At 41.2% G+C, this 27,776-nt stretch overlaps 1 protein-coding gene across 2 annotated transcripts in view; it reads right to left on the bottom strand.

Annotated features, from left to right (window-relative positions):
• Nucleotides 1-27,776, bottom strand: part of znf609b (zinc finger protein 609b) — an 83,736-nt gene that overhangs the window by 53,660 nt on the left and 2,300 nt on the right. For both annotated transcript variants that reach the window (XM_086226659.1, XM_086226650.1), the window contains exon 2: nucleotides 1,219-2,103. In XM_086226659.1, coding sequence (XP_086082785.1) covers nucleotides 1,219-1,977 — 759 coding nt within the window. In that variant the 5' untranslated portion in view covers nucleotides 1,978-2,103. The remainder of the gene's footprint in view (nucleotides 1-1,218; nucleotides 2,104-27,776) is intronic.

The raw sequence follows: 27,776 nt of genomic DNA, 5'->3' as shown, positions 1-27,776 counted from the left end.
TAAAGAAATAAGTGACAACAAAACCCCAGTAGGGTAAGTGAGCCAGTGAGTGATCTGCAATTAGCCAGACCCAACACAAATTTGATCAGCAGTCTGAAGACCGTGAGGATGTTCGTTAGTGAAGCTTTTGAGTTAACTGTGTTCTGGAAACACACAGTGACAATGTCTTTCCACTACAGAAGAAGCTCTTTGGACATAACTCTACATGGTCCACTCTTTTTTCAATCTCACATTTTGTGTGAGGGTTCAGTCCAGGCGGAAGACATTTAGACAGTAACTCTGAGACATAGCTTCCCATAGGAGCAGGAAACACGACTGACCAAGGGGAGCAAATCACATAAGATGTAAATAATTCAATTTTCATGACCAATCTCTGGGCTACACTTGATGAGTGTTGAACAGATAATGCACGCTCATTTTGCCGTGCCAAACAGGAAAGTAGTGATAATTTAGCCTTGTGTATAACAATCAGCTTCAAACTCTTATGGTTCTTGAAGGACCCTTCCTGAACCCAGGAGTACAACTTCAACGACAGTTATCTGCCTGACATATGCAACCTGTGAGCGTGTTTGACATGATATTATGAAGGTGTATTTAATCTGTCAAACAGGGTTGCTATTGCAGGTGCTGGAGGACATGTCAAACACAAATAAACCTTTGCTTTGGATGATAAGTGTGAAATTTCACATGGATGTTGATGGACCACTCTTGATCACATCTGTGATATCCAAGAGTTATAAACATAGAATCACTTATATTTGATTGTGTACGTTTTCCATCTGCAAAACTTAATATCAACATATTAGGAAGGTTTAAACAATGTTGCCCTCCAGCAACAACACAATTACGACCAAAGATCCTGACACATATGACGGTGCGAGTACTGTTCAACGATGTTCTCCCACCGTACTTGGAGCCAAGTAGACAAGGCAGCAGGTTTTCTGTGGGTACTACTTGTTAGAGACATAATTTACCAGTATAAATGTGTTTAAAGACTAATATTAAAGTAAAAATGAAAAAAAAAATCAAAAATAAACAACAAATTAAAAAAAATTCCTATTTCTCCATATGCCTGACAATAACAGTTGCAATTACGTCTGAAAAAACCTGGAAGCAGTAATTGCCTTGGACAAACACAACAACCCAAGACTGAAATAAAACACGACAGAACAGCAAAAAATCATGCAACACCACAAGTAAAACAAAAGACAAACTTACCTTTTCATTTTTCACCTTCTTCAACGTCTTGCACTCATTATTACCATTCTCCACCTCCTCCGGTTCCGTTTTTGCCGTCAGCGCTGGTACTATCCCAACAGGTTCAACAGCAATATTCCCCATTTGATTGGCGTCTGCCAAGTCTGTTGATTGTGCGTTCTCAAAGGACGCATTACGACTATTCCCCATAGCAACTTGGGCTTGAGACACCACATCCTTCTCCACAGCAGCGATGGCCACGACTGGGGATCCATCGGTTTTGTCCTTCTTACTTTTCCCAGTTGCCCCTTCTTTATCTTTTTTACCACTCAGAACACCTCTGGAGGCTTTGCCCCCTTTTTCCATATTCTTCCCGGAGGTGGAATTGTTGCCAACAGCGCCTGCAGCCGCTGCTGTGCCTGTTGGCTCCCCTTGAGTCCGTCCTGGAATTTCCTTTTTGCCCCCATCTCCAGCTGAAGCTTTGCTACTATTGTCTTTAGAGTTCTTACTGCGCTTGTATTTGGATTTGCTTTCCTTGCCTTGAGAGCCAGACACTGGACTAACAAACCTGATGTTGTCAGGCAATGCTGCCACTGCACTGGGTGGTGCCGCCATGCCGTCCTTGGTGCCAGACATCTCAAGTTTGTCCTTCTCTAAGTCAGCGTCAAGGTCAATAATCAGATTTCCAACACCGATATCCCACTCATCCCCGCTGTCGTAAGTGTCCACCGCATTAGAGTCCACACCTTTCCCGCCTGCAGTGCCACCACTTAGGGACATTTTAGTGCCAACGGCCCAGGATTGCCTCAGTGAGGTCCAACACCCTCTCAGACGGTTGGGACTCAGGGGCAAGGGTTAGAGAATCCTCACGGTCTACACGTTCCTGTCCCATTTAACCACATTTTGCTATAGGAAAAAAAAAAAAAAAAGACAGGGGTTACAATAAGCTAACACTTCAGACATCATACAATAGTAAAACATCTCTGCCAACACAGAATAGCACATTTCATTTGGTAAAAAAGAAAAAGAAAATGTTTGCTTTTAAGCCAGTAATACTGAGATGATCACTATGCAAACCACTATGATAATACCCACTGGAATGACAGCACTGCTCTGAAACCCTCTCTTCATAATCACTTCCCACAGTCGCCATGGCAACCATGGGAAATGTAGCCTAAATCCTGCTTTGACAGCCAAGGTGGCCCCACTGTTCTGAATGACTGGCTCTCTTTTCACAAGGCACTGCTGATAGTGTCAGTGCTGATAAATAAGAAGCCGCTGGCCCCACACACCCCCACATGGTTTATGGAGCTGTGCCTTTTCAACTCAAGAGCACAATTGTAATCTTGCATTACCAGAGGAGCTTAAAAACAAATGAGGCCATGTATGTCTCAAGAGAACACCAGTTTGTTGTTGCTGCTTGCGCAATAAAGCCTAAAGGTCACTATGTTACATAGCTTTGAGAAAATAAATAGAACATTCAAGTACAGATCTTTATTACAGTTAATTTTACAGGCTGTAAATGAACATGGACATTTAAAAAATACGACTTTGCTTGTACTGTGAAAATAGAAAGTCAAGGTAACAGCTCCCATTTCATGCTGACAATTTAGGTTAAACAAGAATAACAATATTCAAAATTGATAATGAGCCCCATATCATAATTTCAATCTAAAATACTGCCCAGTCATTCAACGATTAACTGATTTTGACGAAAGCATCACCATGTTAGTCAAATGTGTGTTATTTGTTAGTTGTGAGTTGGGCTTGGTTGATCATTTCAACTTTTGTATTGAAATACAACTTAGTATTGAAGTAAGTAGTAAGTGGAGTAGGAAGAGGTGGGTTTTTGATTCAGAGGGGGGGGGGGGGGGGGGGGGCTCAGAGCACAAACAGCCAATTCACCCTATTCCTACAATCAGTGACAATATTTTCCAAAAATGATTCTTGATGGAAAGAAAAACAGAGCTTGTCAAACCAAACATGATCTTACAAAGCATATGTTTTGAGCATGTAATCAAATGACGTATATGGCATCTTTTGGTTCATATGGCTGACTGAAACATTAATGTCATTGACTTCCATTTGAAGCAACTGTTTGATTTCATGCCATACTACTTCCTCCCTCCAGGAAATGTAAAACTGGCATCAATGATGGTGAACAAAGTGCTGAATCTGTAAAATAAACACACATTGAAAGACTTAATTTTCTGAAAATCTGGTTCTCTTGAGAGTTCACTGCATGAAAGTAAATAATTAACTCTCACATATTTAGTTCTCACCCCCCCACCACGATTAAAATTTTGAATACTTAGGAAGCCTGATCACAATAGCAGTGGTTCTCTAACTTTTAAATTTCAAGGACCATCATAATTCTGAGTCTACAAATAGAACCAAATGAACCCATAAGTGTCCTTTGGGTTCCGTTTTGTACAGTTACACGGATTAGACAGACTTGCAACTGTTAAGGAATCTGAATCAATAAAATCCTAAAGGATTCCAATCCCAAACCTACATCACACAAGTGCTCTGTCCTAGTCGGGTCATATTACAGTACACATTATTAAACAACTAATGCACAGCCTAACATGGTGCAAATAAACCATTCAATGGCCATAACACTGTCTGCCAAACTGCTAGAGTTGACTTTCTAACTGGCCACTGAGAATCAGTGATTTGAGTGAGTTCTGCAACAATGAAAGAGAAAAACAATTAAACAATAATTACTGCTGTAAAAAGTACAGTACACAGCAACAACAAAACACTCAATGAGTAACCTAAAGTGACTTTTTCAACAGTGCAATCAATGTTTCTCCGGTGTCTGGCGAGGAACTAGACGGGGAAGCGGGGAGGTGGCGGTAGACTTGTCGGTGATGTGGTGTACTCTTTTTAAGTGGGTCTGCATGTTTGTCGTGCTGCCGTTGTACGGCTTCCTAACGCGGAATTCTTTGCGAATGACGGACGTTTTGTCGAGCTTTCCGTCTTTCTTTGCGAATCCGTAGTGTTTCCAAACATATGATTTAAACGTTGCGGGTGCATTAAATATAGAAGCTTCCTCGCTGCTATTCGCGCGAACGTCCATGCAGTTTTACTAGTAGTGTATTGTTTGTGCCTCACGGCTTCCGTCCGTATTCAATACAATACGCAAAATAATGATGGTGCATTCATAGCTCCTGGGGAACAGCAGATGAGGTGAAGTTTAACATGAAGAAAACGGCACTTGCATCGGATTTTACCGATACCCACCAACGCATCGAGATGAATCTAGATTTCACCCATCAATTGCATCATACCCAGTGAATGAGCCGATGCACTCGCATCGCGCACATGCACATCTATGCATCGATTAATATTGATTATTTTCCACACCTTTAGTACGCAGCAGGGCCTGAGACAGATCTCTCTACCAAAATTATAAGTAACAGTTGATCTGTTTGTCTTGTTTTGCAGTAAACTTATACCTGACTCTCCTAAGAAATATTCTGGCGATGTAAATGAGACATAATTCTGTCTTGAACTTAAAATCATATAAAGGCATATTATGTATTGCTCAAAATGCACAACTGATATAATTTGTTCAAATTTCTATCTTTAAGACAAAATTCCTGCATAGATTTTTTTTTTGGAATATTTAACATAGGAAAGAAACTCTCGAACACATAAAACATGTATGAAGACAACTGATATGTGTTAAAGTTTTGAATATCAAATCAGTGGCATGCAGAGTATCGCTGATCATCCAGATTCAAGGTTGCTCTTAATTATAGATGTGCAGAGCATTTACACTGACAAACAGGAACTTCTTATCCATGTACTGTCCCCTGACTATTTCTCCTGAAGGGCTTATCAAGACAGATCCTGGAGCTTCTCCATTCACTACAACATGCATCCATAGAGATTCCATCATTACATGAGACTATTTCCTGCGGCATTTCTCTCGATAGCAGAGGCATAGAAATGCATCGGTCAATTAAGGTTTCCTAATGCGAATGTAGTGTTGTAACAAAAATGGAGGACAAACATGAAAAGAGTCCAACAATCGTGGCACCAAAACAGGTGAGAAGCAGTGGGTTCTACACTGCCCGTTGACCCTGTCGAAGGCAGTGGTCTTAATCTTCAACGGCAACAAATCTGCGAACTGAGGCAGAGAATCTCTTACTGTCTGTGAGAGGGAGGGTTTTGTCCTTCGATCAGATCGCCAGGACTGAGATGCAACAAGAATTGTGCATCAAAAATCGCTGATGTTAATCCATGTAAAATGTGACGCTAGTGAAAATCTACGCCCATGAATTAATCACTGTACAATTAAATCTTAACTGGCATGGAAAAGCTCAGGGAAATATTTTATTCATCTGTGTTCTCACCGACTGCCAGAGAAGCAGTCACTTTGCCGACTATTTACCCATAAGTCACCTCTCATTAGAACAGCATAAAAATGGCAGCTGGATCTCATAATGAAGAGCACATGCAGACTGGGTTAAGGCGACATTCAAATCATGCCCAGCAGTAACAGAGGTAAAACTGTTGAACAATCATTTGATCACCATGCCTGCTTGTTCCTCACAGATGGCTCCCCAATGGAACAACAGTCAGTGGCAGGTTTCGGAGGGTGGAGCGATGCAGCTGTCCCTGTTTGACTGGGTAAACAGTTGTGAGGTCTAATTTGTCCAACACCTCCACAAAGGAGAGGTTGTAACTCTATCAGCAGTTGACCTACTGTACCGCCCTTAGCTGGAACTGCAAGGCAAGCCTTTTAAAAAAGCCCCACTGAGGAAATGTCCCAGTGAGTGTCCTGTTGAGCGAAAGGCATGCAGGCTGTGCAACTCCCAGAGTGCTTGTCCTTTTTTCACGGATCCTGTTTCATTGAGTTATCTATCACACAGGCCACATAAGGGTGAATCTGCCTTGAAGGTGCAGAAACAGATAGGGGGAAGACATTTCTGCTCCATTCGTCATGGAAGACAACTTAATCATGGCATTATGTAGTATTCTGCATGTGACTGAGGAACACCATCTGTGCATTAAACAAATAGGAGTATGAGGTCTGTCCACAACCAAGGCTGTGACAATGATTCCATTCAGCCACAAAACACAATGCAGGGCTTATCTAGCCAGTTTTGGTTACCGTTTGTGAGGGGCCGAATTAGAAGTGTGGATCAAGAGGGGGTGTAAAGGAAACAAACAGACAAAGGCAAGTATTACAACTGGACTAAACGGATTTTTTTTTTCTTCCTTACAGAAATAAGACTGCACAAGTTCTAGTGCCACAGTTACAGCTGATGTACCATGAGACATTAGGCCTTTGTGTCACAAAATCTTACGCCGGGTTGGGTTCACACTATGGGAGTTTTACTGATTAACTGACCAATTGTTAAATCTGGTTTCATCGCACACTGAAGGAGAATCTTCAGAGACGTTCATCTCTCTAATCTCAAACATGCTGACAACACAAGATTTGCCAATAATACCATGTCACAATACAGGATCTTATGAAGATGATCGTGTTACAGGGAACAGCGCACCACCACATAGGACCACTCTCATTAGGGGACAGGTGCTAAACAAAATGGGACTAACACGCTACAGCATATTTTTATGAGAGAGCAAGCACATAAATGGTAAAATCTCATAGCAAGGAAAAAAAACAAGCAGGAGAGTTCTAACTGCCTGCTTCAATACCTGTCAACAGCAATAGCTTGTACAAGCTAATGTTAGGTCTAAGTGACACCAATGTTTACTATTGCTAAGTGACAACATCAGCTGCTCTGTGACTGCTTTCTTATTGGCTTTTGTGGTTCCACAGTCCTGCTGTAACTGTCCCACTGAATATAAAACATGTCTGAAATAAATTGGGGCAGCCACAAGGAGTCAAGTGAGCAGAACAGAAGGCTTAAGATTAGATCTGTGACCCCCCTCACATTACCAGATCATCTGCGCAAAACATCATTTTTGACCGCCCTTGGTTCATAAAACCCCTATGATTGTTAGAAGGGCCAAATTGGGCCCCAAATCATCCCAATTATCCTTTAGTGTGTGTGCCCAGCATTACACCACATTCAGAGGGGGTCTAGGCCACCTGGTCATATTCTCATTGCATCGAAAATGCATTTGGCCTGGGCTTCATTTAAGAACCACCTAGTTAACTAACCTCGTTTGTGTAAGTGAAAGTACATACTTATGACATCACTGTGTCTTGTGTCCTTTGAGCCACAAAATGCATTTGGAAATCAGGGAGGTCAGTCCCTGTCGAGACACGATGGAGTGTAGATAACTGCACAGATTTGCGTGTGTCAAAGAGCGAAGGCAATTCGGTTGGCTGGTAACACAACCCACACAAGGCCTTTTTTGGATATGTCCCGCCCTCTGTAGTAATTAACAGTGTGTATATCACATACTTTCATTTACACACTGAGTGAGGATATAAGATCCGATCATAAGTGGTCACTCAGGTCGCATGTTGTGATGCATTGTCATGCTGTCCACACGTGATTCTATGCTTGAATTTTCCTTGGTGGATTGCAAAAATCCTTGTGCAAGATTTAGTCCATTCCCACAAATTTAGCACATAAACATCAACAGTGATGTCGAATCATGCTCAGCCAATGACTACACTAGTCCAGAATACAGAACAACAAGCCAGAAACACTGTAGACAAACAGACTTCCAACCCCTGGACAACACACTTGTGTGCCCTTGCTATTGCCTCCCTAGGTAGTTGCAGCATCTCTCTGGCTGTCACATGATAAAACATGCCTCTGCACTTCAAATGGAAACTGCTAGAATAAACACTTTGCATCAATAGGGCTAGCAAAAATGTCAGTGCCAGTGGTGTCAGGGTCAACAAAGTTAATCTTCAGGGTTCTAAATGACAGGTAACAGTAACTTGACACAGACCACGTCTTGTGCTCACATTGGCTTTCATGGCTGAAGCTCGTTGCTGACAGGTCCAGATATTTAGCCTGCTAAAAATCTGGAATGTGTCTGCGCTGCATCTGTGAGCTACTCGGCTTGCATCTCAATTTACTATTAGTGCTCCACTGCTGATTTGCTTCTGTTCTGGGTCCTCTTATTGGGCTTTACTGAGTTTACTGGCCCAGGATATATCCTTGGCTATAAGTACACAGAGAAATGAGCTGCTTAATACGTCAAATTATGGTGTTGCACCTTCTAGCAGCCAATGTTGCAAAATGTCAACTTAAAGTCGCCAAGTAGGTCTCACACAGCACTGTTGAAAAGAAATAGCTTTATAGATTTTACAGTAACTTTGATTCAGCACTCAAAACAGAAAAAAATGAATAAATGCACAAATACAATCCTCAGCATTCTGATACTCATTTTAGAGATATAATGATTTTTTTTTTAAATCAATTTAAGGGAGACAGATAGACAGGGAGAGTCCCAATGAGATGAGAAGGTGAAAGACACCCTTAAGATGGAGAAACAGCAATGAAATGAAATCTGAGGGCGAGCTAAGACCTGCAGTTAAGCTCACAAGTTTTATCCCCAGAATATAAATCCCCCTATGTGAAGCATTTAACGGGGGGTTCCCCTCTCCATTTTGAAAACTGAATTACAGGCCCCATGACAGAATCACTCAGGGTGCTTGTTAACACCAGGTCTGTACGCGGCCAGCGAGAAGAACCGTGGCTCATACACACTACAGTGAGTCACTCTTACAGATTTGGGACAATGATGGTTTAATTCAGTCAAAAAAGCTGATTGTGAAATGTCATGTCATGTGTGTTGTATTTTCAGCTTCAGATGTATCTACTGTTGTGTAGCTCCGCCTATCTGAGCACAGCCAAAACGGACAGTCACATTTCTTGAGGCGAGTTGTTTCACGACCTCTGCCTGTGCACGGTTCAAGGTTGTAAGATGGAATCAGTATGGATGCAAGAAAGAGGTTTCGAAGTATTTTACTGGTAAGACCTGATTAGACATGTAACGATATGAAAATTTCACATCACGATAATTGTGACCAAAATTATCACGGTTATCAATATTATCACGGTATTGTTGAAATGTCAAAATGTTTAAAAAGTACTCGTAGGCACACTTAAATCACTGAACAAAGTTTTATTTGAGAAAAAAACAATCAAAATAACATGCAAAATGAACTTCGTTGCACGGTTGCGGGCGGTGGTCACGTAGATGCGACATCATATTGGACGTGTTTCCACCCTTCGCAGAGATTTTTTTTGTGGCATTTTCGGCAAACTGGATTGCTGTCTCCGACCAGTCTCCCTTCAGCGTCTTTGTAAAAACCGAAGTACGTCCAGACTTCGGACTTAGTTCGTTTTGACGGTGGAAAAATCTCTGTTCTCCCGTCGGCAGCACTGACTGCAGAACTGCCCTCCGCCATGTTTACGAGTTGTTTGCTGCGCAGTGCGCCTGTGTCCGATCGGCTGCCTGCGGCTGCACTTCTCACACAACGAGCAGTATCCCTGAGCTTTTTCGGATTGCGGCAATCAAACACGGTTTGACGGTGATTACAATTTGAAACGGTACTACTAACCGTCAGACATTTTCCCGCGGTTTATCAATTTTACTGGTAATCGTTACATCCCTAGACCTGGTACTGAACATGTTGATAGTTTCACTATGTGAGTGACAATGAAGAGCAGTGGAACTTTTTGTCGGCCATGTTTCCGTTTTTGCATGTATGAAAGCACAAGTCATCAATCAACTCCTGCGTCCAAATTTCACAGAAAAGTTACTTCTAGTTTTCTCCCTGTTCCTGTGTGGGTTCTCTCTGGTAATTAATACGAGAGGACAAATGTAACCTGAGTACTTCAATGAAGGACTACTCTATTTTGTTTAACTGTATTTGTTATTTATTGAAGGCTGCACGGTGGTGCAGTGGTCAGCACTGTCGCCTCACAACAAGAAGGTTCCGGGTTCCAGTCCCGGCTCCAGCACGGGATCTTTCTGTGTGGAGTCTGCATGTTCTCCCTGTTCCTGTGTGGGTTCTCTCTGGTACTCCAGCTTCCTCCCACAGTCCAAAGACATCAAGAGGGGACGAGGCTGATTGATACTCTAAATTGACTGTAGGTGGAACAGTGAGTGTGAATGGTTGTCTGTCTGTATGTGTTGGTCCTGTGATGGACTGGTGACCTGTCCAGAGTGAACCCCGCCTCTCGCCCGAAAGCCGCTGGGATAGGCTCCAAATGCATACCATCTTTGGTAGCAGCAGTAACAGCAGCATGGAGGACTGTGACACCTTTTCTGTTGTAGTTTTGCTGCTGACCAAGTTTGAATGCAAAGGGGTTGGAATATGCAGCGAAAGCAAGATGACAAAAAGTCGGGCAAGCTACCAACAGAAGCAACAAGCTTTAATCGCCATGATCAGTAGACTTGGAAACTCAGTTTTTGTGTCCCTGTCAATGAAGCATGAAGCCTGAGCCGATGGATACTTGTGTCTACTGCAGAGTCATTTGACATGTTTCGGGGAGCAGATCAAAGCTGCTCCCAATGATACAAAAATTTGGTGACCAGTGGGAATGAGGCTCAGAGCGATGGCAATATGAAAGAAATGGTCCCATGCATGGCCTCACTTCATGAAGAAGAAGGATAACTGTAAAATGACCATTTCAATTAAAAGATTTGTCAAATCATACTAATTACTTCGACTATCAAAAATGACCAAAGGCGCCAATGGCATGAAAATTTCACAGTACGATAATATGGTGTGACAATCAGTTCATCAACAACAGTCAGGTACCATGACTCTTGCAGGCATGAAAACTGAAGGGCTGTTGGGTTAAGCCAGCGTTTCTCAAAGTATGTGGCGCGAGTCACCCGACGTCCAAACATTAGTTCCCCCTCACCTTTCGCTTTGTTTATGGTTCCGCTGTGAAAAAAATTCCGACGTCCAAACATTAGTCTCCTGAAAAGGGGAGGGGGGGAACTAATGTTTGGACGTCGGAATTTTTTTCGCGGCGGTACCAAAGCGCGCTTTTAACCTCTTTCATAGCAACTGTTGTAAGGTCTGTTTTTAAAATGGAGAGATATTTGACAGGGATGAAACACATTTTATTTCATTTTTTTCTAGTTCTGATAAACTAAAGGAATGTTTGTAATTTTTAGTCAGTCAATAAAGTTAAACATGGCCTATTGTGTCAAAAAAAATTGGTGTGGGGGGGGGGGGGGGGTGGTGAAAACTTTTTTTCCTCCAAAGGGAGGAATGACAGAAAAAGTTTGAGAACCACTGGGTTAAGCTAACATTTTATCCTTACTGAAAATTGTAGCAAATCTTTTCTTCACCAAAATATTTACAAAACATTTTGCATACTGAAAATAAAGATGAGGCACAAATGAGATGTGCAGGTGGGAGTCAGATTCTCTGACTGGCTGCATTTGTTCTTCATATAGGCAAACCTACATGGTAGGATACTGTTGATCGTACAGTTTACCATGAAAATGATATATTGCTGAAACCATACATTGAGTTGGTTGCTGCTGGGTATCTGGGTGCTTCATATAAAATGTAAAAATTTTCACCACTCAGTATTAAATGCCATCTGACATCAGTGAGGAAAAACAACTCCTGAAATGAGTCTGTGTAGAATTAATTCCGTAGCATTAGCAGCACCTTGGTAACCTCACGCAGTGAACATGTTTCAAATTAATTCAATTACTTACATAACATAACACTTGCCGGCCAGTGGAGTCTAATGTCAGCTGCCACCAGGGTAAAAACAAAAATTTAAAAAAAATATTCAAATGTCTCATCTCTTTTAGAGAAGAGAGGGAGGCACAGGTTGGTGATTTTTTTTTGTATTATTCTCTAAATGGCTGAACATCTGATTACTATAAAATCTGACTACAAATCAAGCTTACTTACAAACAGGAGTTTGATTGTCTAGGTCTTTACATACCAGTTCAAAATAAAGTTATGATTCTGATACTTGCATCGGAAATGCTGGTGATTCTGGCAAAATTCAAGCATCAGTATTGGCAAGCCGATGCCAATCTGTAACCACAGCTTTATTAAAAGAAAAACCCCATGTTTATTTCATTCGAAACAGAACCCTGTTAGCGTGTCAAATGGGACACAAATCTATTTCACTGCACTAAAAACCAACAAAGTTGCCTTTGCAATTCCCATCTTAGTTAAGCTAACTTACATAAATGGAGATCGCCGTTTCCTCTTCACCACCACAGTTGCCAGTGCAGTGCAGTTTAAAAGAAACCAAGTCAGCCATTTGGCAATATTTGTCATGGGAAAGTCCATGAATTGTACCAGTACAAGTGTGCAAGTTTCAACACTGACAATCTGGTTAAGTGTTTGAGGGTGCATCAAGCCAAGCAAGTTCAGCGAGGCTCAGGAACTGCAGTAATGAACACTGGAAATCACTTCTAAAAGGTGCAACGAATTCCACAAAGACAGCTTTTGTTAAGGTGCTCTTATTCATTCCTTTGTTCATTTTTTAATGTCTTTGTCTTTGAAGCTGCTACTGCACGACAGTTGTAAAAATGACAGTAACAGAATAAAAATCTTTTATTTGTCTAAATTGTTGCTGCACTATGACTTTGCTGAAGGGGGTATAATTTTTTCCAAGATTTGTGTTCTTTTTCAATTATGATTGCCTGTCAAACTAGCAAATGAAAAGCTCAATGGCATTAATTCTCTATATGTATATGTTTTACAAATGGACAGTGATATTACCACATCAAAATAGGGTTAGTAGTATAAAGCTCTTAAAGATGACTTTCAAATATATACAAATATTGTGAATACACTGAAATCTGACATCTGGGATATTTCAAAGTACTGTCATTAAATCAATCAAATTCAACTCAAAACTCAGTCATTTCAAATCAGTTTCGTGAGTCATTTTGTGCTGTTACTCAACAGCTCACAACATGACACCAATCACATTGTGTCCTACAATAAATGTGTGTATCAACTGTGTTAGTCCCTAAAGTTTGTTCCTAAACTGGCTCAGTCAGCTGTGCATCTTTTGACTTTATTTTTTTTAGTCACTGTTGCTGTGTCCAATACAATACTTGTAGAAGAGCAGTCTCCTAGCAGTTAAGCATAAAACAACCCCAGATAAAGTGAGCCAGAGGCACGGGGAAAGTTGCACTTGTGTAGAGGTCGTAGGCAAATCCTTTGCAACAACTGCAAATACATTAATTTAGGTTTAATGCTGGCAGATAACCAGAGAGTAGAACTTTATATTCAGCTAAGTCCGTCTGTTCAGCCTTTGTTTATATGACTGTTAGTATGTTCTAGCCTGGGTTGCTCTCTCAGATCACCTGCCAGCAATGGACAAGCCCCCAATTTCAATTTAACAATCACTTGCCAATGCAAGACAGCTCACTTTGATGGTGACATCAACGGCTCAAATAAAAGAATAAAAATTTGCTCAAACAAGGGATTTAAATGGCTGACACTCAAATTCAGTTCTCAATGGGATCCATTATCAACTTCAGTTAAATACCAAATTTGAATTATGAGGGGTAAACAAATGATTTCTCCAAACGCCAATCAAAGCCACATCAAGAGCATTTTCATTTGATGGCAGAATGCTTGCCACAGTAAACAACCTTGTTCTCATTCATGCAAGCAATAAAAGCACAGACATTAAGTGCCTTTCATGAAGTACTACGGCAGTTAGATATTCTTCATGTGAAGTCTTATTTCCTAGAAATGTGCTGAAACAGAAAATAAGACAATGATCGCTTTGCCACAGTTTCCCCTAAATAGAGCTGACCAGCTTAAACTGGTAATTCGGCCAACCAGATAAGACAAATAATCAAATTGTGGCCAGTGTTTGGCTATAGCTGATGCAGAGGATGAAAAGAGCGCTCACACACTGGACAGTGAGCAAGGAACCCCAAACCTAAAACCTTGACAAGGTGCCAGATTGATTTTCTTGTGCTCAGAGGGGACCCTGGCAGCAACAAGAGCAACTCCATTAACATGCTCAGCCATTCCATTCGGCCATGATTTCTGAATTACAAAAGCAGCCACTAAGATTCTCAAACACTCATTTTCTCTGCTCTCTTCATTCTATAATTGAGACACTTCGTCTCAAAGCAAGTCGATATAGTAATAGCAGCAGCAGAATATACTGCGGCACTCTTGTTTGTGTTGGTGGTCAATTGAAGAGTCAGCAGAGTGCACTATAAATAATCATACATACAAGCATACAGTACTTGATAAAATAGGGTTTTAAAAGCTAACATTATGACTAGAATCCCACAAACATTCATGTTGAACAGTGTGAAATATCCCTCTGCGCTTCACGAAATGTAATTATTCAAATTTCGGGAAACAGTGGGGATCAGGAGGTGGTTTGCCATACTAACTGCATCCCTTCCACACTCCCATATGTCAGTTTCACTATAACTTTGTCGATATAATTGCCTTATAGTCTTTTTATGTGAAAACCAAATATTCAAACCAAAAGACAAATATGCAAGACTCACATAACAGCTTCATTTCAAATGACACTGGTAAACATACATAGAGCAGCAGCAAATTCCTCTGTACCTGCCACCATACAATCTAGTGTGTGTAGAGTAAATATTGTAAATGACAGTTACTGTGGTGTTTCACAAATGATACTTATACTGTTACTTCACCTTGAGTGAAATGCTACAGGGTTGAGGTTTCCTAATCTAATCTAAATTAAATAATAATCACTGTTCCTCTATTTAAATTTACTTTGGATTGGTGCAACTATCACTGCCAGCAAAGCCTGGGCCATTTATGTATTACCAATTTTTAAACACACACACACACACACACACACACACACACACACACACACACTCTTATTTCTCCAGGCGTAATTAACAATGTTGCGCTGATTATGTGAACGCAAGGGTGCGCGCCCCCACCTCACACACACAGACAACACACCTAAGTACATCTCCTACCTAAAGCTGCTGTGCTGCGGTAGATCATGGACCGCTACTTGGTTAAGCCAGTAAGCCACCCACCCACCAAAGTGAACCAGTCACACTTCCACCACCAGATCCTCCAAAAACTGCCGCAAACACGTCGACGAAGAGATGGACCCTGCCAGCAATGATTGTGGACTGGAAACTCCACTGGCCCACGGCAACGAAGCGTTACCCTCATTTGCTCCGGTCTTATCTTGTCTGGTAGCGTGCAGCTGCCTGAGTGAGTGTAACATTACTTTGAAATACTGTAATGTTACCGTTACATCATTCATGGTGCCTTGACTGACTCGGTTAAATGGTTTAGCAAGGTAGCTAACACTTATGCTAGGTTATCCTAACTTTCTTTAGCTTGATAACATATCATGTCTCATGCTCCACTGATAATTTCAGCAAAGTGTGAGACACTACGAGGCATGAAATGGGAAACTTATTAAGTGATTTTTATTCCACAAACTGTTTATTATAAACTTACCATCGAAGCAAACTGCTCAGTTTTCGTCTTGCATGCGCTGTTAGCTTTTCAGTACATATACTACTTCACTCTCACTCTGTGGAGTTGCTGTGGAGCGCAACATGAGAGGAGTCGCAGGGCTGCAACTGGATACACAAGGACATCATTTCTAGGAAAAAACACCACATTAACGGTATTTTATTACTGAAAATTGTGTGTTAAAATTAGTGTCAATTGGCCAACTTTTGCCCGATTACCAATTATGCTCTAATGGCAATAATCGGCCGATCAAATCGACCGATTACATCAGCTGGCCGATCAATCAGTCTGGCCCTAAAAATAACCAAACTCTAACTACAATTTTTTTCCATCGTCCCCAATTATTTTAAAACGCCCCAATTATTTTGACGGAGGGGGCCAAAACTGCCCCCAAAATATTTTCCTAATTTCATACCCTGGCTGGGAGCCATCTGAACTGCATCGAGGTGGGCAGAAGACAAGGGTGTCAGTGCGCACGTGCGATGTAGTCCGAGTTTGAAATTGTCTTGCATTTGGCTTGGGCCAGAAAAAGCAATATGAACACATTCCTTGAGGCTCTGAGAAATTCTAATGAGCAATTTTATAATTTCATGGACTGAAAAATTCATTGATTATTCGTAAAAGTAATCGTCAGATGGATGGTTGATGAACGCGTCATAAGCAGACATGGCTAGCGCCGCCACCAGAGCACTCAAGCTTTAATGGATATTTTATCTTCAATTTCAAACCAATGGCACTGTTCAAAATAAATAACCCAGCCTGTGTGTAAGCTTACAACATTGATTTGATTTTAAAGGACTCAGCAACCAACTGGAGACAGAGAGGTTGTCAATAAACTCCAGAGGCAGTTGAGGATAATAAGCAGGACAATCATGCCTGACTGTCTCCAACTCCACCAACACAAGTCAGGCTTCAAATCCAGAGTACAACTAAAGTGAAGACTTCACTAAACTAAACTAATGACACACACTTCCTCTTTGATTTGTTGGACAGAGCAGAAAGTCACTGCATACTTGATATCCTTGCTGGCGAAATCTCAAGGGATCTATTGATCTTTGACATCATCGTCATTCAAAAAGTGATTCCAGCAAGGAAATAGCTCAGGCTTTTAGCTGCTGAAAACATTATATACCAATAGTTCAAGGTTCAGCCAATCTGAATATCTTTGGCCATATTGCTAAAGACACATTTTAAGTTTTTAAACAATATGTCTTATAAATAGTGCTCACAAACACTACGCGCAGCACCATTATCTTTTTGAACACTGTGAAACGACCATAAACAACGAGAAAACTCGTCTGATGCATCAGATGATTTGTTTCACAGAACCATCTGATACGTTCACCACAGAACGTGTTTCGGAAACGGCAGGCACTTCCAAAAAATGAATGAGCCACCTGTCTACCACTCTCTATCATGGGCCAGCTTCAAACACTCAGATAACCAACCGATGCAGAAGCCAAAGTAGGTCGACAGAGGAAAGCGTCTTTTCCGAGGAGTGGCGTTCTTTGCTCTCATTTCAAAGAAGGACCAGTTCTAATGTAACTTGCTATCGCAGCCTTTACGCTAAAAAGGTCTTCACTACAATTTAAGACACATGGCCACAACAATGAAGCTGAGTGCTTAGAAGCCCTATGCCCAAATATCCACTATTTTTGTCTGCCATCAAGCATCATGAGCAACATCATTTACACCATGACACCAGTGCACTGTCTACTGGCGGACGCAATTACAGTTATGATGTAGTGCATACCGAAATGTAGTTACTATTATTTTTTTCACAAACCATAGACACATACACATAAGGTGTCTCATCTGAATCAATCAATGTAATAGATAACTGAGAGTTACATGTGTTCGACAAAGTAAGCTCTTTTATTTAAATAGTGAGGGAGTATGTGTGAAAGGACAAGGCCTGAGGCTAAAGAGCTGACAGATTCCTGTGAAACACTGCTGGGTGTGTGTCTTTATTGGTCTGTGGAAGACAGTGAATAAAACAGAGACACTATTTATTAAGTGCAGTCTCTGTCAGTTATTTATGCATTCCAGCACGGGCAGCCTGCCAAGCAGGATTCCAACAAATCCTTCAAGAAACCTGAAATATCCATTTGCACACACCACTTTCAATCAGGCTAATGGTATCACAGCTACAGCAGACACAACTTCATCCCACCCTTCAAACTGTTAAGCTAGCAATGGCGGACAACTACTCTGCTTGGTTACAGATGGGTGACTTGTAGAAACCTGTGATAGAACGACAATGGGACTACAACACGTCTAACTGCTCCCATGGAGAGGTGGGACTCTAACAACAAGAACACACTCGGTCACTGCTGAGTGACTAATATACTGCTCCGCCGTTTGCACCATAGACTGTTGATGTGTTGCCATGTGAATGTCTAACTAGAGAGGGGGCATGAACAACCATTAACCTCAAATAACTGTCTGCCTCTCTCTCCCAGCAGCTGCTCAACAGAAGCAGAGTCAACAAGCAGGGCTTCAAAAGGCATTGTCACTCTTGCATGGTCGGTTTCCAGAATCAATGCAGCACTGATCCATTCCTGAGAGAACAAAGTGTAACATTGTAAGATTGATGGGTACCCAGAGTAAGAAACAATTTGGATCCAATTCTTGATTGATCAGAATACTGCACGCTTCTGGCAGCCCCTATCAATTACTGAAAAATTCATTCTCCTTGTAGCTTCTTTTTTTTTTCCAGCTCAATCTTACAACCAAGATCTCACTGCTAAAAATGCAAAAGTAGGTGGTACAACATACTTGCTAATGTGAACATTTATTATTCATGGAAAGGAGGAAGAAGTAGGACGCCACAATTCACTTGCGATAAAGAGTTACCATTCACTTACAGCCAGTATCATAATAAAACTACATTTTATTGTGTACTACGACAACTTTTCCCTACTTTCAATACAGCAGGAGAACTTGTTTTTGTGCCAGAAGTTTGCATAACCATTCTATGTTCAGGCTTGCTTTTCAAATCACATTGACCTTCAGCCATAATTTTGACAAAATGAACTCTATAATCTATTTCATGTGGTCTTCAACTCTTGGAACTCCAATCTGATAGTAAGAAAAAAAAAAAAAAGACTTTTCTTCAGGGTTTCCTTCTGTTCCATTCTAGAACAACTTTTGCAACTTAACTTATGCTTTGTTAAGTTTGCCTCACAGACTTGATACAGTTTCATGTGCAAGCACATCCAAATATGTGAGTCAGCCAGGTCAAAGTTTTATAAAGAGCGTGTAAATATGTAGCGAAATACTCAGTGACCCTGCAAACGTGAAGCGCACAGGTTATAGAGGGTTTTCCTTCAGTTATCCATCCCTTCCTCATGCTCTTCACATTTCCCCAACACTGTGGATCCTATTTACAATGGTTTCCTCATTCAAGGGCCGGCATGAGCATCTCAGAGAGCTGCACAGGATTGAGGCAATCTGACCAGTCAATTTTTCCTCCCTGCGATTTTCTGTGACATATAGTGATATAAAAAAAATATAGGCATTTTCATCCTTCTAAAAGAACATAACTTGTCTCATTATAAGTCCAGTGAATATTTCATCCAAATGGAGGGCCACACACACAGAGATTGGTGGGGTGCCCTCCAGTTTGAAATGAGCTACCTTGAGCAGAGGGCTTTCTATTTTATTCGTTTGGTTTTTTTTTTCAGTTATCAAACTCAAAGAGAGCCACTCCAGCACACACTGGTTGAGTCTGTGTCTTAGATGAAGATGAGTGGTGGAAGCTACCAGCGAAGGCCACAGGCTTTCATTCCTACATGTTTATTGTTGATAGTGGAGCATTGTTGGTATCTAGATGCACCAGAAACTGGCTGCAAACTACAGTGTTCACCCTGATAGGAAGATGAGGATGGCAACGACGCTGTTCATCTTTGCTAAGTGTCAATTGGTATGTCTCTGGTTAAATTTTACAAGCTACATGTATGGTTTACTACTTTGGTGGCAGGGGGTTGATAAACTGGTCAAGAGTAATGGTGACTGGTCATTTCCACTGTGCATTCAGAGCCCTCAAGTCAATCACACTCAAGCCAAAACTCAGGCAATAACCATTGCAATTATTTATCAACGCTAACTTTTTTACATCATTATTCTCATTTTAATTAAAAAAAAGAAGATTTAAATGGTTATGGTGTTATTTCTGAGATTTTCTGTTGGACTTTTTTATGCGTCTAGGCAGGATGAGTCCGCCGCAACACAAAATATAACTGAAAATGGCATTTTTCATGCATAATTGGCTGTTAACAAATATTATACCTTCCAGCAATTTGACTGTACAAACCAAACCAAGGCCATGCTGAATTGTTGCACCTCTAGAGGTTAGCTGAAGGATCTTTACATGATCAAAGATACACATTTGCTTTACTGGTCAATAGTTACAGGAGGATTACTTCACTTTTTCAGTTTGGTTTGGTTCAGTTCATGTAGTTCTACCTATTAACAGGTACTAACAGCGATGCAATACAGCGGGAGAAATACAATCCGACCAAAGATGTGCAATTACAATTTCTGCAGTCTTCAAGTAGCCTATGTTGATATTGGTGAAGATACCACAACGCCAACGCAGAAGCATAAATGCTGCCTTAAACCTCAAATGAAACATTACTAAGAAAAATGTATCCAAAGCAGACAGGTTACTTTTAAAACCACAAGACTGTTTTTCTTACTCTTGAGAAAAATGTCCAAAGTATGCAAACATTTTTATAATGAGCCATAAACACTTCAAGGCTCTGGAGGAAAACATGTGAACTCCCTGCACCTACGATACAAGGCTTTGTCTGTCAGTGGCATTACCCTTTAATTTCTGTAAGAGGTGAGAAAAAACTGCAGCTGTGATGTTAAAAAGGTTGTTTTTTTGTGGAGAGACCGCTTTCTCAAGCCACATTCTGTATTCTTTTTATTTCAGGATTTGTTTATGAATTGTGAATTTTGACTGTTGTAATCGTGTGATATTTTTCAATGCATGAAATACATGTTCAACCCAAATAAGTGAATCTGGCTGCAGTACCTTGCAAGGATAATAGTAAATGAAGAGTGGCAGGTAATTACTCCTTGCAGCCAGATCACATCTGTTCTTTGTCACTTTCATCTGATTAAATTAAAACCACCCAACAACTGAGCTCAGCCTGGCATTATTTTGAGTACATCTACTTATTTTTGCGGAATTCTTTTGCACGAGTTAATATTTCAAACTGGTGGTTGAGCTCTTACCTTGAAAAAGACAAACAACTGTGGCTTATGATGAATGGAAAGCGTTTCTTTTCTTAAAGTTTATTCAGTAAGACCATTCAGGGGTATTCAAATAAAAATAAGAGCGTTTACAGCAGCACTATGTGGTTTTGTTGGGCAGCAGCCTACTGATACCAAGAGGTAGAATCCAGGACGCTTGAGAACACAACTGCAGCATGATGTGATGTGAAGAGACCAGGACTGAGAGGAACACAAACATGTTCGTGCATTAGTTATAAAGACCTTTGGTTCTATGGTTCTTGGTTGATCTGGGTCCACAGCGAAGCATTCATGTACATGTTGAAGTGCAGCTGCAGGCAAGTGGGTGACACGCAGTAAACAAGGGTGTCTTTTTCCTCCTCTTTTTTTTGCCCCAATAGGATTTCTTTCAATAATTTCAAGCATCAATGCAGTACGAGTACAAGCTCGTGGCTGTTTGTCTCTGATCTACTAAATTAAATAGTACTCCATAAAAATGATCGAAAGCAGCTAAAAATGCTGCATAGTGATGACTATCAAACTCAAGTGTACCATAGATCGGAATAACACTTTTATAATCATCATCTCAAGCACTATCATTGAGAATATGAACTGACCTCACTGGAGCAAATAGTCCGTTGCATCTGAAACCAGCTGCCCCAACCTCCTAAATCTTGTCAGGAAGTACAGACCTTGCTTTAATCTGCACTTAGCTCACTTTGGGTTTCAACAAATCAATGCACATATTTCAACAGACTCACTGTAGCTAAAACTGAACATTCAGTGCAGTTACTGCAAACCTACCACACAAATTTTGCTCAGGAATGTTGAATTGAACGTGGATTTCTTTGGCCGGTCATGTGAACCTGTTTGAAGTCGACTGATAAAATGAAGATGTGAGGAAAAAGGCAGACAGACATGGCACTGGTGCAGCAACATGTGGTCCTGGTTTCTTGAGTAATGTATTCACCATTTAACAGCTTAAAGCAAATATTGCCTCATAAAGTAGCCCTATGATATTTTTATGTCAAGAAGAATCAAATGACCAAAGCTTGTAATCCTACTTAATTCATTATCCATGCTCAGTAAAAACTGGACAGGATCACTATGAGCCTGAAATGACAACACTTCAGCAGTCTGTAAACTGTAGCCGCTTTGATATGACTGTGTGTAAAACTACAAGGATGTGAAAAGCCTGCACGAGTGTTCCCATGTGCTCAGGCAATAAGATGAAACAGCCTATTCTAATTAACAGTGAACTAATAAATAATTACCATCATTTCAAAAATAATTGGCATTGGTTGAGCATCTGTTTTCACTTTAAACTGCAGCATTTTTGTCGTTTGTGGATCTGCTCTCATTTACGCGTCAACATCACAGGAACGTGCCATCGCGGAAAGAGACATTTGCTGTTTGATTCTGTCGTTGAAAGAGGACAGCGCAGCATGATTACTAGGGCGATGGTATCTCAGAACCACCCACTCACTGCCACCACACTGAAATATTGATATGCTCTGAGGAATTCCCACACACCATATCCTTGACAGACGAATCATCTCACCTCAAAACTGATTCTTTAGAAAACACTTTCATATGGCTAAAATCTTGCCGACAGCGTCAGCAAAGGCACTCGTCTTCCGTCCATAAACCGTGTCATTAATGGGTGGATCAGCTCCAGAGCAGCTAAAAAGACGAGATCTACAGCATTTTCTTTAGACTAGTAATGTAATTACTAGAGGAGCCTGCCTCCGTCATCCGTCAGTTTTGGCCGTTGGCAGATAACAGTTCCTGTTATTGCCTCCACTGCACTGTACTCTTACCGTGATCTAACTATGATGTTGACTGGTGATAGACAATGACAGACATCAGCAGTGTCAGGAGCAAGCGAGAGTGATTACAAGGTCATACTGTGTTCGAGTGCTTGAATGTACTGAAAGCAGCAGCCTGTTGAAGATGCTAATTCACTGTGACAAGGCTTTTTTTTTTTACAAAGTAAATATCATCTAGTCAAAATCAAGTTGTTCATAATCACGAAGGCCTTTTCTTTCTAGGAACACTGAGGAGGGTCCTTCGAGCTAAAGGCAAATGCAACAACAATTCTGTCCTGCACCACAAAGGCTGACAATATCTTTATAGCTTGTGGGGGGAGAGAGTAGAGTGTAACCTGGGCTCGTGTCCCAGGAAAAGATGGATCACCAGTCCCTTGCAAAATAGCAACTGTGCAACAAGCATTCAAACAGGACTCTCTTCTGCTGTAATTGGCAATGCTCTGGTGAGAAATCCAATCAATATGATAAAAACTATAACAGAGTTGCACATTCTGTGACCCGTGACACGATTTTACTGTTCAAATAAAAAAAAAAAACTCCCCCGTCCAGTCAGCTACAGCTCCCTTTACGGAACACAATACAGACTCCTAGGAAACAAAATTACTACTACAACCTCTATCATTAAAGAAGTAGTGTAAAACAGGCTGATGGATGGACTGAATTAAATCAATTTCCATTAAAACAAGTGCTGCTGCTGTTTGAAGCGAATACAAAGGAACCTGGAGTTTCAATTATTTACAGTGACAGTGAGCGTTTGAGAGTGTAGTCAGCAGAACTGCTTTGTGTAATACAGAAGTGGGTTACTGTTGTTACCATTTGTGCAACATTTCAAATTTTCTGAAAGGTGCAACGTGCCTCTTAAGTACTGCGATTGAACCTCTTTTTGTTCAAGCTGGGGATGAAGAAATGATCCAAATCCTTTCCGAGCCTACACCCAGTCTCCTTCCTCATGATACATTTTTCTCTCCATGGATATTAACCAAGACAGCACGGACCGCTGAGGCCAGCACAGAAAAGCCTTAACGCAGGTGCAGGCAAACTTTTGCTTGTCGACGCATCGATCGGCTTAAAATACTTAACTTGTGTTATACTATTACTGAAAACCTGAAAATCAATGTGGTCTGAGTTTAGCAATCCAGGCGGTCCAGGAAAAGAAGGACACATCAAGAGAGATGACGGAAGATTGACTTCTGGCCAGGTTAATTCTGAAGCAGGGCAGTATTGGTAACCCCCCCCCCCCCCCCTTTTCATTTTGAAGGAACAATCCAACAGAAGTCTAGGATCATGGCCAACAAGGTAAAAGGAATAAATAAAAGACAAAGTAATCTGAATACTTCTACCACTGACATGAACGTGCGTTGAAAGTGAAACTGTCACATCACCAGTTTATACAAAGCTTCCCAGGATTGATTTGAAACCCTTGGCCTTTCAGACCTGCTGTAATTCTTGGGGGAACAGAGAACAAGATACTGGGAACATTCCACAGGATTGATGGTCCATACTGCAGGCAGAGGCGCTCTACTGGATTGAGATCTGGTCACTGGGGAGGCCATTGGGCCTCAGCAGCTAAACTAGGGTCTTATCTTAAATTTGGTCGAAAGTCTGATTATCGTAGTCCATAAAAACACAACCTATTTTGACTGAAATGTTGTTGTTTTGTTTTTTTAGTTTTATTTTAAACAAAACAAAGCAAAGGCATTAGATTGACAATGAACACTCTTTAATCATGGTTTATTGTCAGAAGTAGAGAAGATGAGTGACCGTGTAATCACTTTCCTACTTTTTTTTTCTTTACCATTTTCAGCAGTCTGAAAGAATACAGGAAGGAAAATAAGATCATTACTTGGTTATTACAATCTACCATCTTAACGTTGCAGCAGAAATGAAGACTTATCAGCTCAGGCAACATGATCTCATCTGCAACTGCACAACTGTGTTTTGCTCGAGCCGACTCGAGTTCCGCTGTAGTGGCACCAGGTGCGGTCTTCTGCTTCAAGGCTGGACGTGTGAGAGGCTCGTCTTTGTACCCTGGCTGTACGGTTACTTGACCTTCTGCTGCCTCTCCTCAGCTTATACAAGTCAAGCCATCGCCAAGGCTCTTACAGAAGCCCCCTCTAGATGTTTTCTTTATTGCTGAATGCTCTGTAAACCTTTGAGCTTGTTCTGTGCTAAAATCCCCACGGACTTGGAATCTCTGAAACACTCAAACTATCGTCCATCTTGATCCTACAAACAGCCCCATTTTTAACATCACGTAAATCATCTTTGTTCCCAGTTCTGGTGATTGGTATGAACTACAGGCATTATTTCTTCCTATGTGGTATAGATATTTGCCTTTTAAAAGAGGTGTAGTGATTAAGTGGCCAGTGAGTGTGTACACATCCCTTACATTCTTGATCCAGACTATTCCGCTATCACACTGTGTACCAAGGCTCTTTGATTCATCTTCTAATGTAAACTTCCTCTGAACCAAGTGTGCAATGTCCAGCTGGAGAAGTCGAAAAAGTGCTGGCTGCTGACTCCTGAGTGACAGACACCTCATAGCAAAAGCATCCAGATTAGAATGTGGGAAGCTGCACCACATATATGAAAGAACGGATTCATATGCAGTCAGTAATGCTGCCTTTCAGCAGCCTCTTCAGTGTTGAATGCTGAAGCTTCACACCAGCTTAAAAACAAGCCCAGCCCCCAACATTTTTACTTCAAATGCATCTCAACCCTGGAGAATCACTGCAGTAGGATTTAAACCGCAAAGATGCTCCCTTTCATCTCCACTTGTCAGATAATATCATCTCTATTGTGGAGATTAATATGGCCTCATCACTGTAACCAAAGGTATAACTTCATTTCCTGTCTCTTTTATGACATGATCGTAACTTCAGAAGAATATGAATAAGTGTATACGTTCACATAAATTCAGAGGCTTCACTGAAGATGCCCACGAGTGCTCAAATCACCAGCTACCTTTAAGGATATTGGCTAAATGCTTTCTTAGTTCGTCATCAGCTGATGTGCAGCCATGAGATGACAGGAGCCTGACAAAGCCAACATAATCCCCGTGTCCTGGACTAATCTGATGCCCTGCACCTCTAAACAAACACTGCTTAATACCCTCCTTCCACATTGCTTCTTTAACATCTAGCTTAGTGTGGTTCATATATTTGAAAAGGTGAGTGGTTGCTCAAAATCAATTAAACATAGCACAACACACCAAAATGCTAATTGGACTCCCAAGCCCCTGAGGCGGAATATTCCTATCTTATCACCTACTGAGAACTGTGCACACAGTTTGTATAAAAGCTTGTGTCATCACACTGTTGTTCCCTTTACCCTAAGCTGTTTACACGCTCACTCTGTTGAAAAGGTCATGTCTCAGCTGCTCAACTCTCAAACAAATCAAAGTAGTGGACAAGCATCTCCTCGTGTCCACCTTCAACCGCCACCCAAACCACAGACAAATTGAGATGTTTAATAAGAAGAGAATGCAATGCTCGGGTTACTGTACACCTTCGTTGTAAGTGTAACTTCTACTCACCTTTTCTTAACAGCTCTGTCTGGTTTGATGAAACATGCGTATGAAGTGCTACGACAAGGCTCCTAGCAGCCATGCAGTCAATGATAGTGAAATTCTCACAGTAGAAACAAATTCTTTGCAAGAGAAGATGGAACAAATAAGAGAATTGCTGGGTTTTTTTTCCCCATCAGGAACAGCAATGCTCTGGTGGTTATCTTCCCAACCAAATTTTTGTTTAGTGGCAAAGCTTTGGCCAAATTTGAAAGTCAGTGATGATGTTTCTTGTATCCTGTGTTTGAAATCTTTCCCAAGCACTCGGCCTCGCTAACACGGGTGCCCTTCTGCCTACTGACCTCTGTAACAAAGTGTTAAGTACTACAAAACCACAGGTCTGTTACTAGTTAACTCGGCGGATAAGTGGAAACTTCTAACATGGTGACTACAGTGGAACGAAGGCCATGTGTTATTCATTTCAGACAAAAAGGGTTACCAGCTCAGTTAAGCATGGCAACTATTCTGCATCTGAAGGTTTCATTTAACATTAGCATGACGGTGCCTGCTGTATATCTGTGTTCGGCCTGTCGTTTTGGCGGCATCATCAGTTCAAGAGTATATCTGCTAGGTGACCAAACTGGTAATCAAAACTAATGGCAGCGTTAGATAACGACACTTTAGAGGCCACTTTTCTCACCTGGTGATTGATTGGTTTATCAGATGAAATAGCACGAGCATTGGATGATTGACCCGTTGAGTAAAACAAACAAACCAGCCATTCCACCTAAGTCACTCCTACCAAGGTTCATATGGGAGCTTTCAAGTTCATTTATGGAAAAAATGAGCCGATCCACGGGTGAATGGAACTCTCTAAACACGTTTGAATGTGCTCACATGCACTGTTGACCTTACATATGGCACTGGAAGACAACGCCAAGCTTCCCTGAGACTAAAGCTGCTCTCACACATGCAGAGCAACCCTGAACTTATATAGACATTACTCAGAGGAGCGGAGTGTGAGAACGCAAATATCAATAGGACTGGACATAAAACAGACACAACCTACCAGCTCCCTTCTACAAAGTCTGTGTAATGTCCAATTGAACCCATGTGTGAATGAAGTGAGTTGGCATGATGGCGCAAATACAAAAGAATACAAATATGCCCAAACCATCAATTTCACAAAACAACAAGAGACTAGTGTTTATGTCCAAATAGTGAGCTGGCTGATACATATATTGGTACCATGTCCAGCTGCCTACACACTCGACTCAGGTGCCCACCCTCACCTCAAGTTAAATAGCATTTCCAAGTTCCACGCATGCTCTGCGGAGGACACACCGTGACGTCGAAACGTCAACTAAACATTTGAAAGGTGATTGTGCGCTCCCTCAGTCGTTCACTCTGTCCATCACATACATTATGTCTGTCAGTTTCTAGTGCACTTGAGTTGAACTTAACATGTTTATCTTTTACTTGGTTATATTTTCAAAGAGACAGACTATTAAATTGGCAAAATAAAATGTAAAAAAAAAAAAAAAAAAGGAGGAGGCAAAATATCGGCCCCGAAAAAAAAGTCAGTTTATTCGCCCAA

The sequence above is a fragment of the Aulostomus chinensis genome, chromosome 2 (genome assembly GCF_037954235.1).
Source record: "Aulostomus chinensis isolate RoL2024-O1b breed Wild chromosome 2, RoL_Achi_v1.0, whole genome shotgun sequence".
Classification (NCBI taxonomy): domain Eukaryota; kingdom Metazoa; phylum Chordata; class Actinopteri; order Syngnathiformes; family Aulostomidae; genus Aulostomus; species Aulostomus chinensis.
This window is presented reverse-complemented; position numbering and strand designations above follow the sequence as displayed.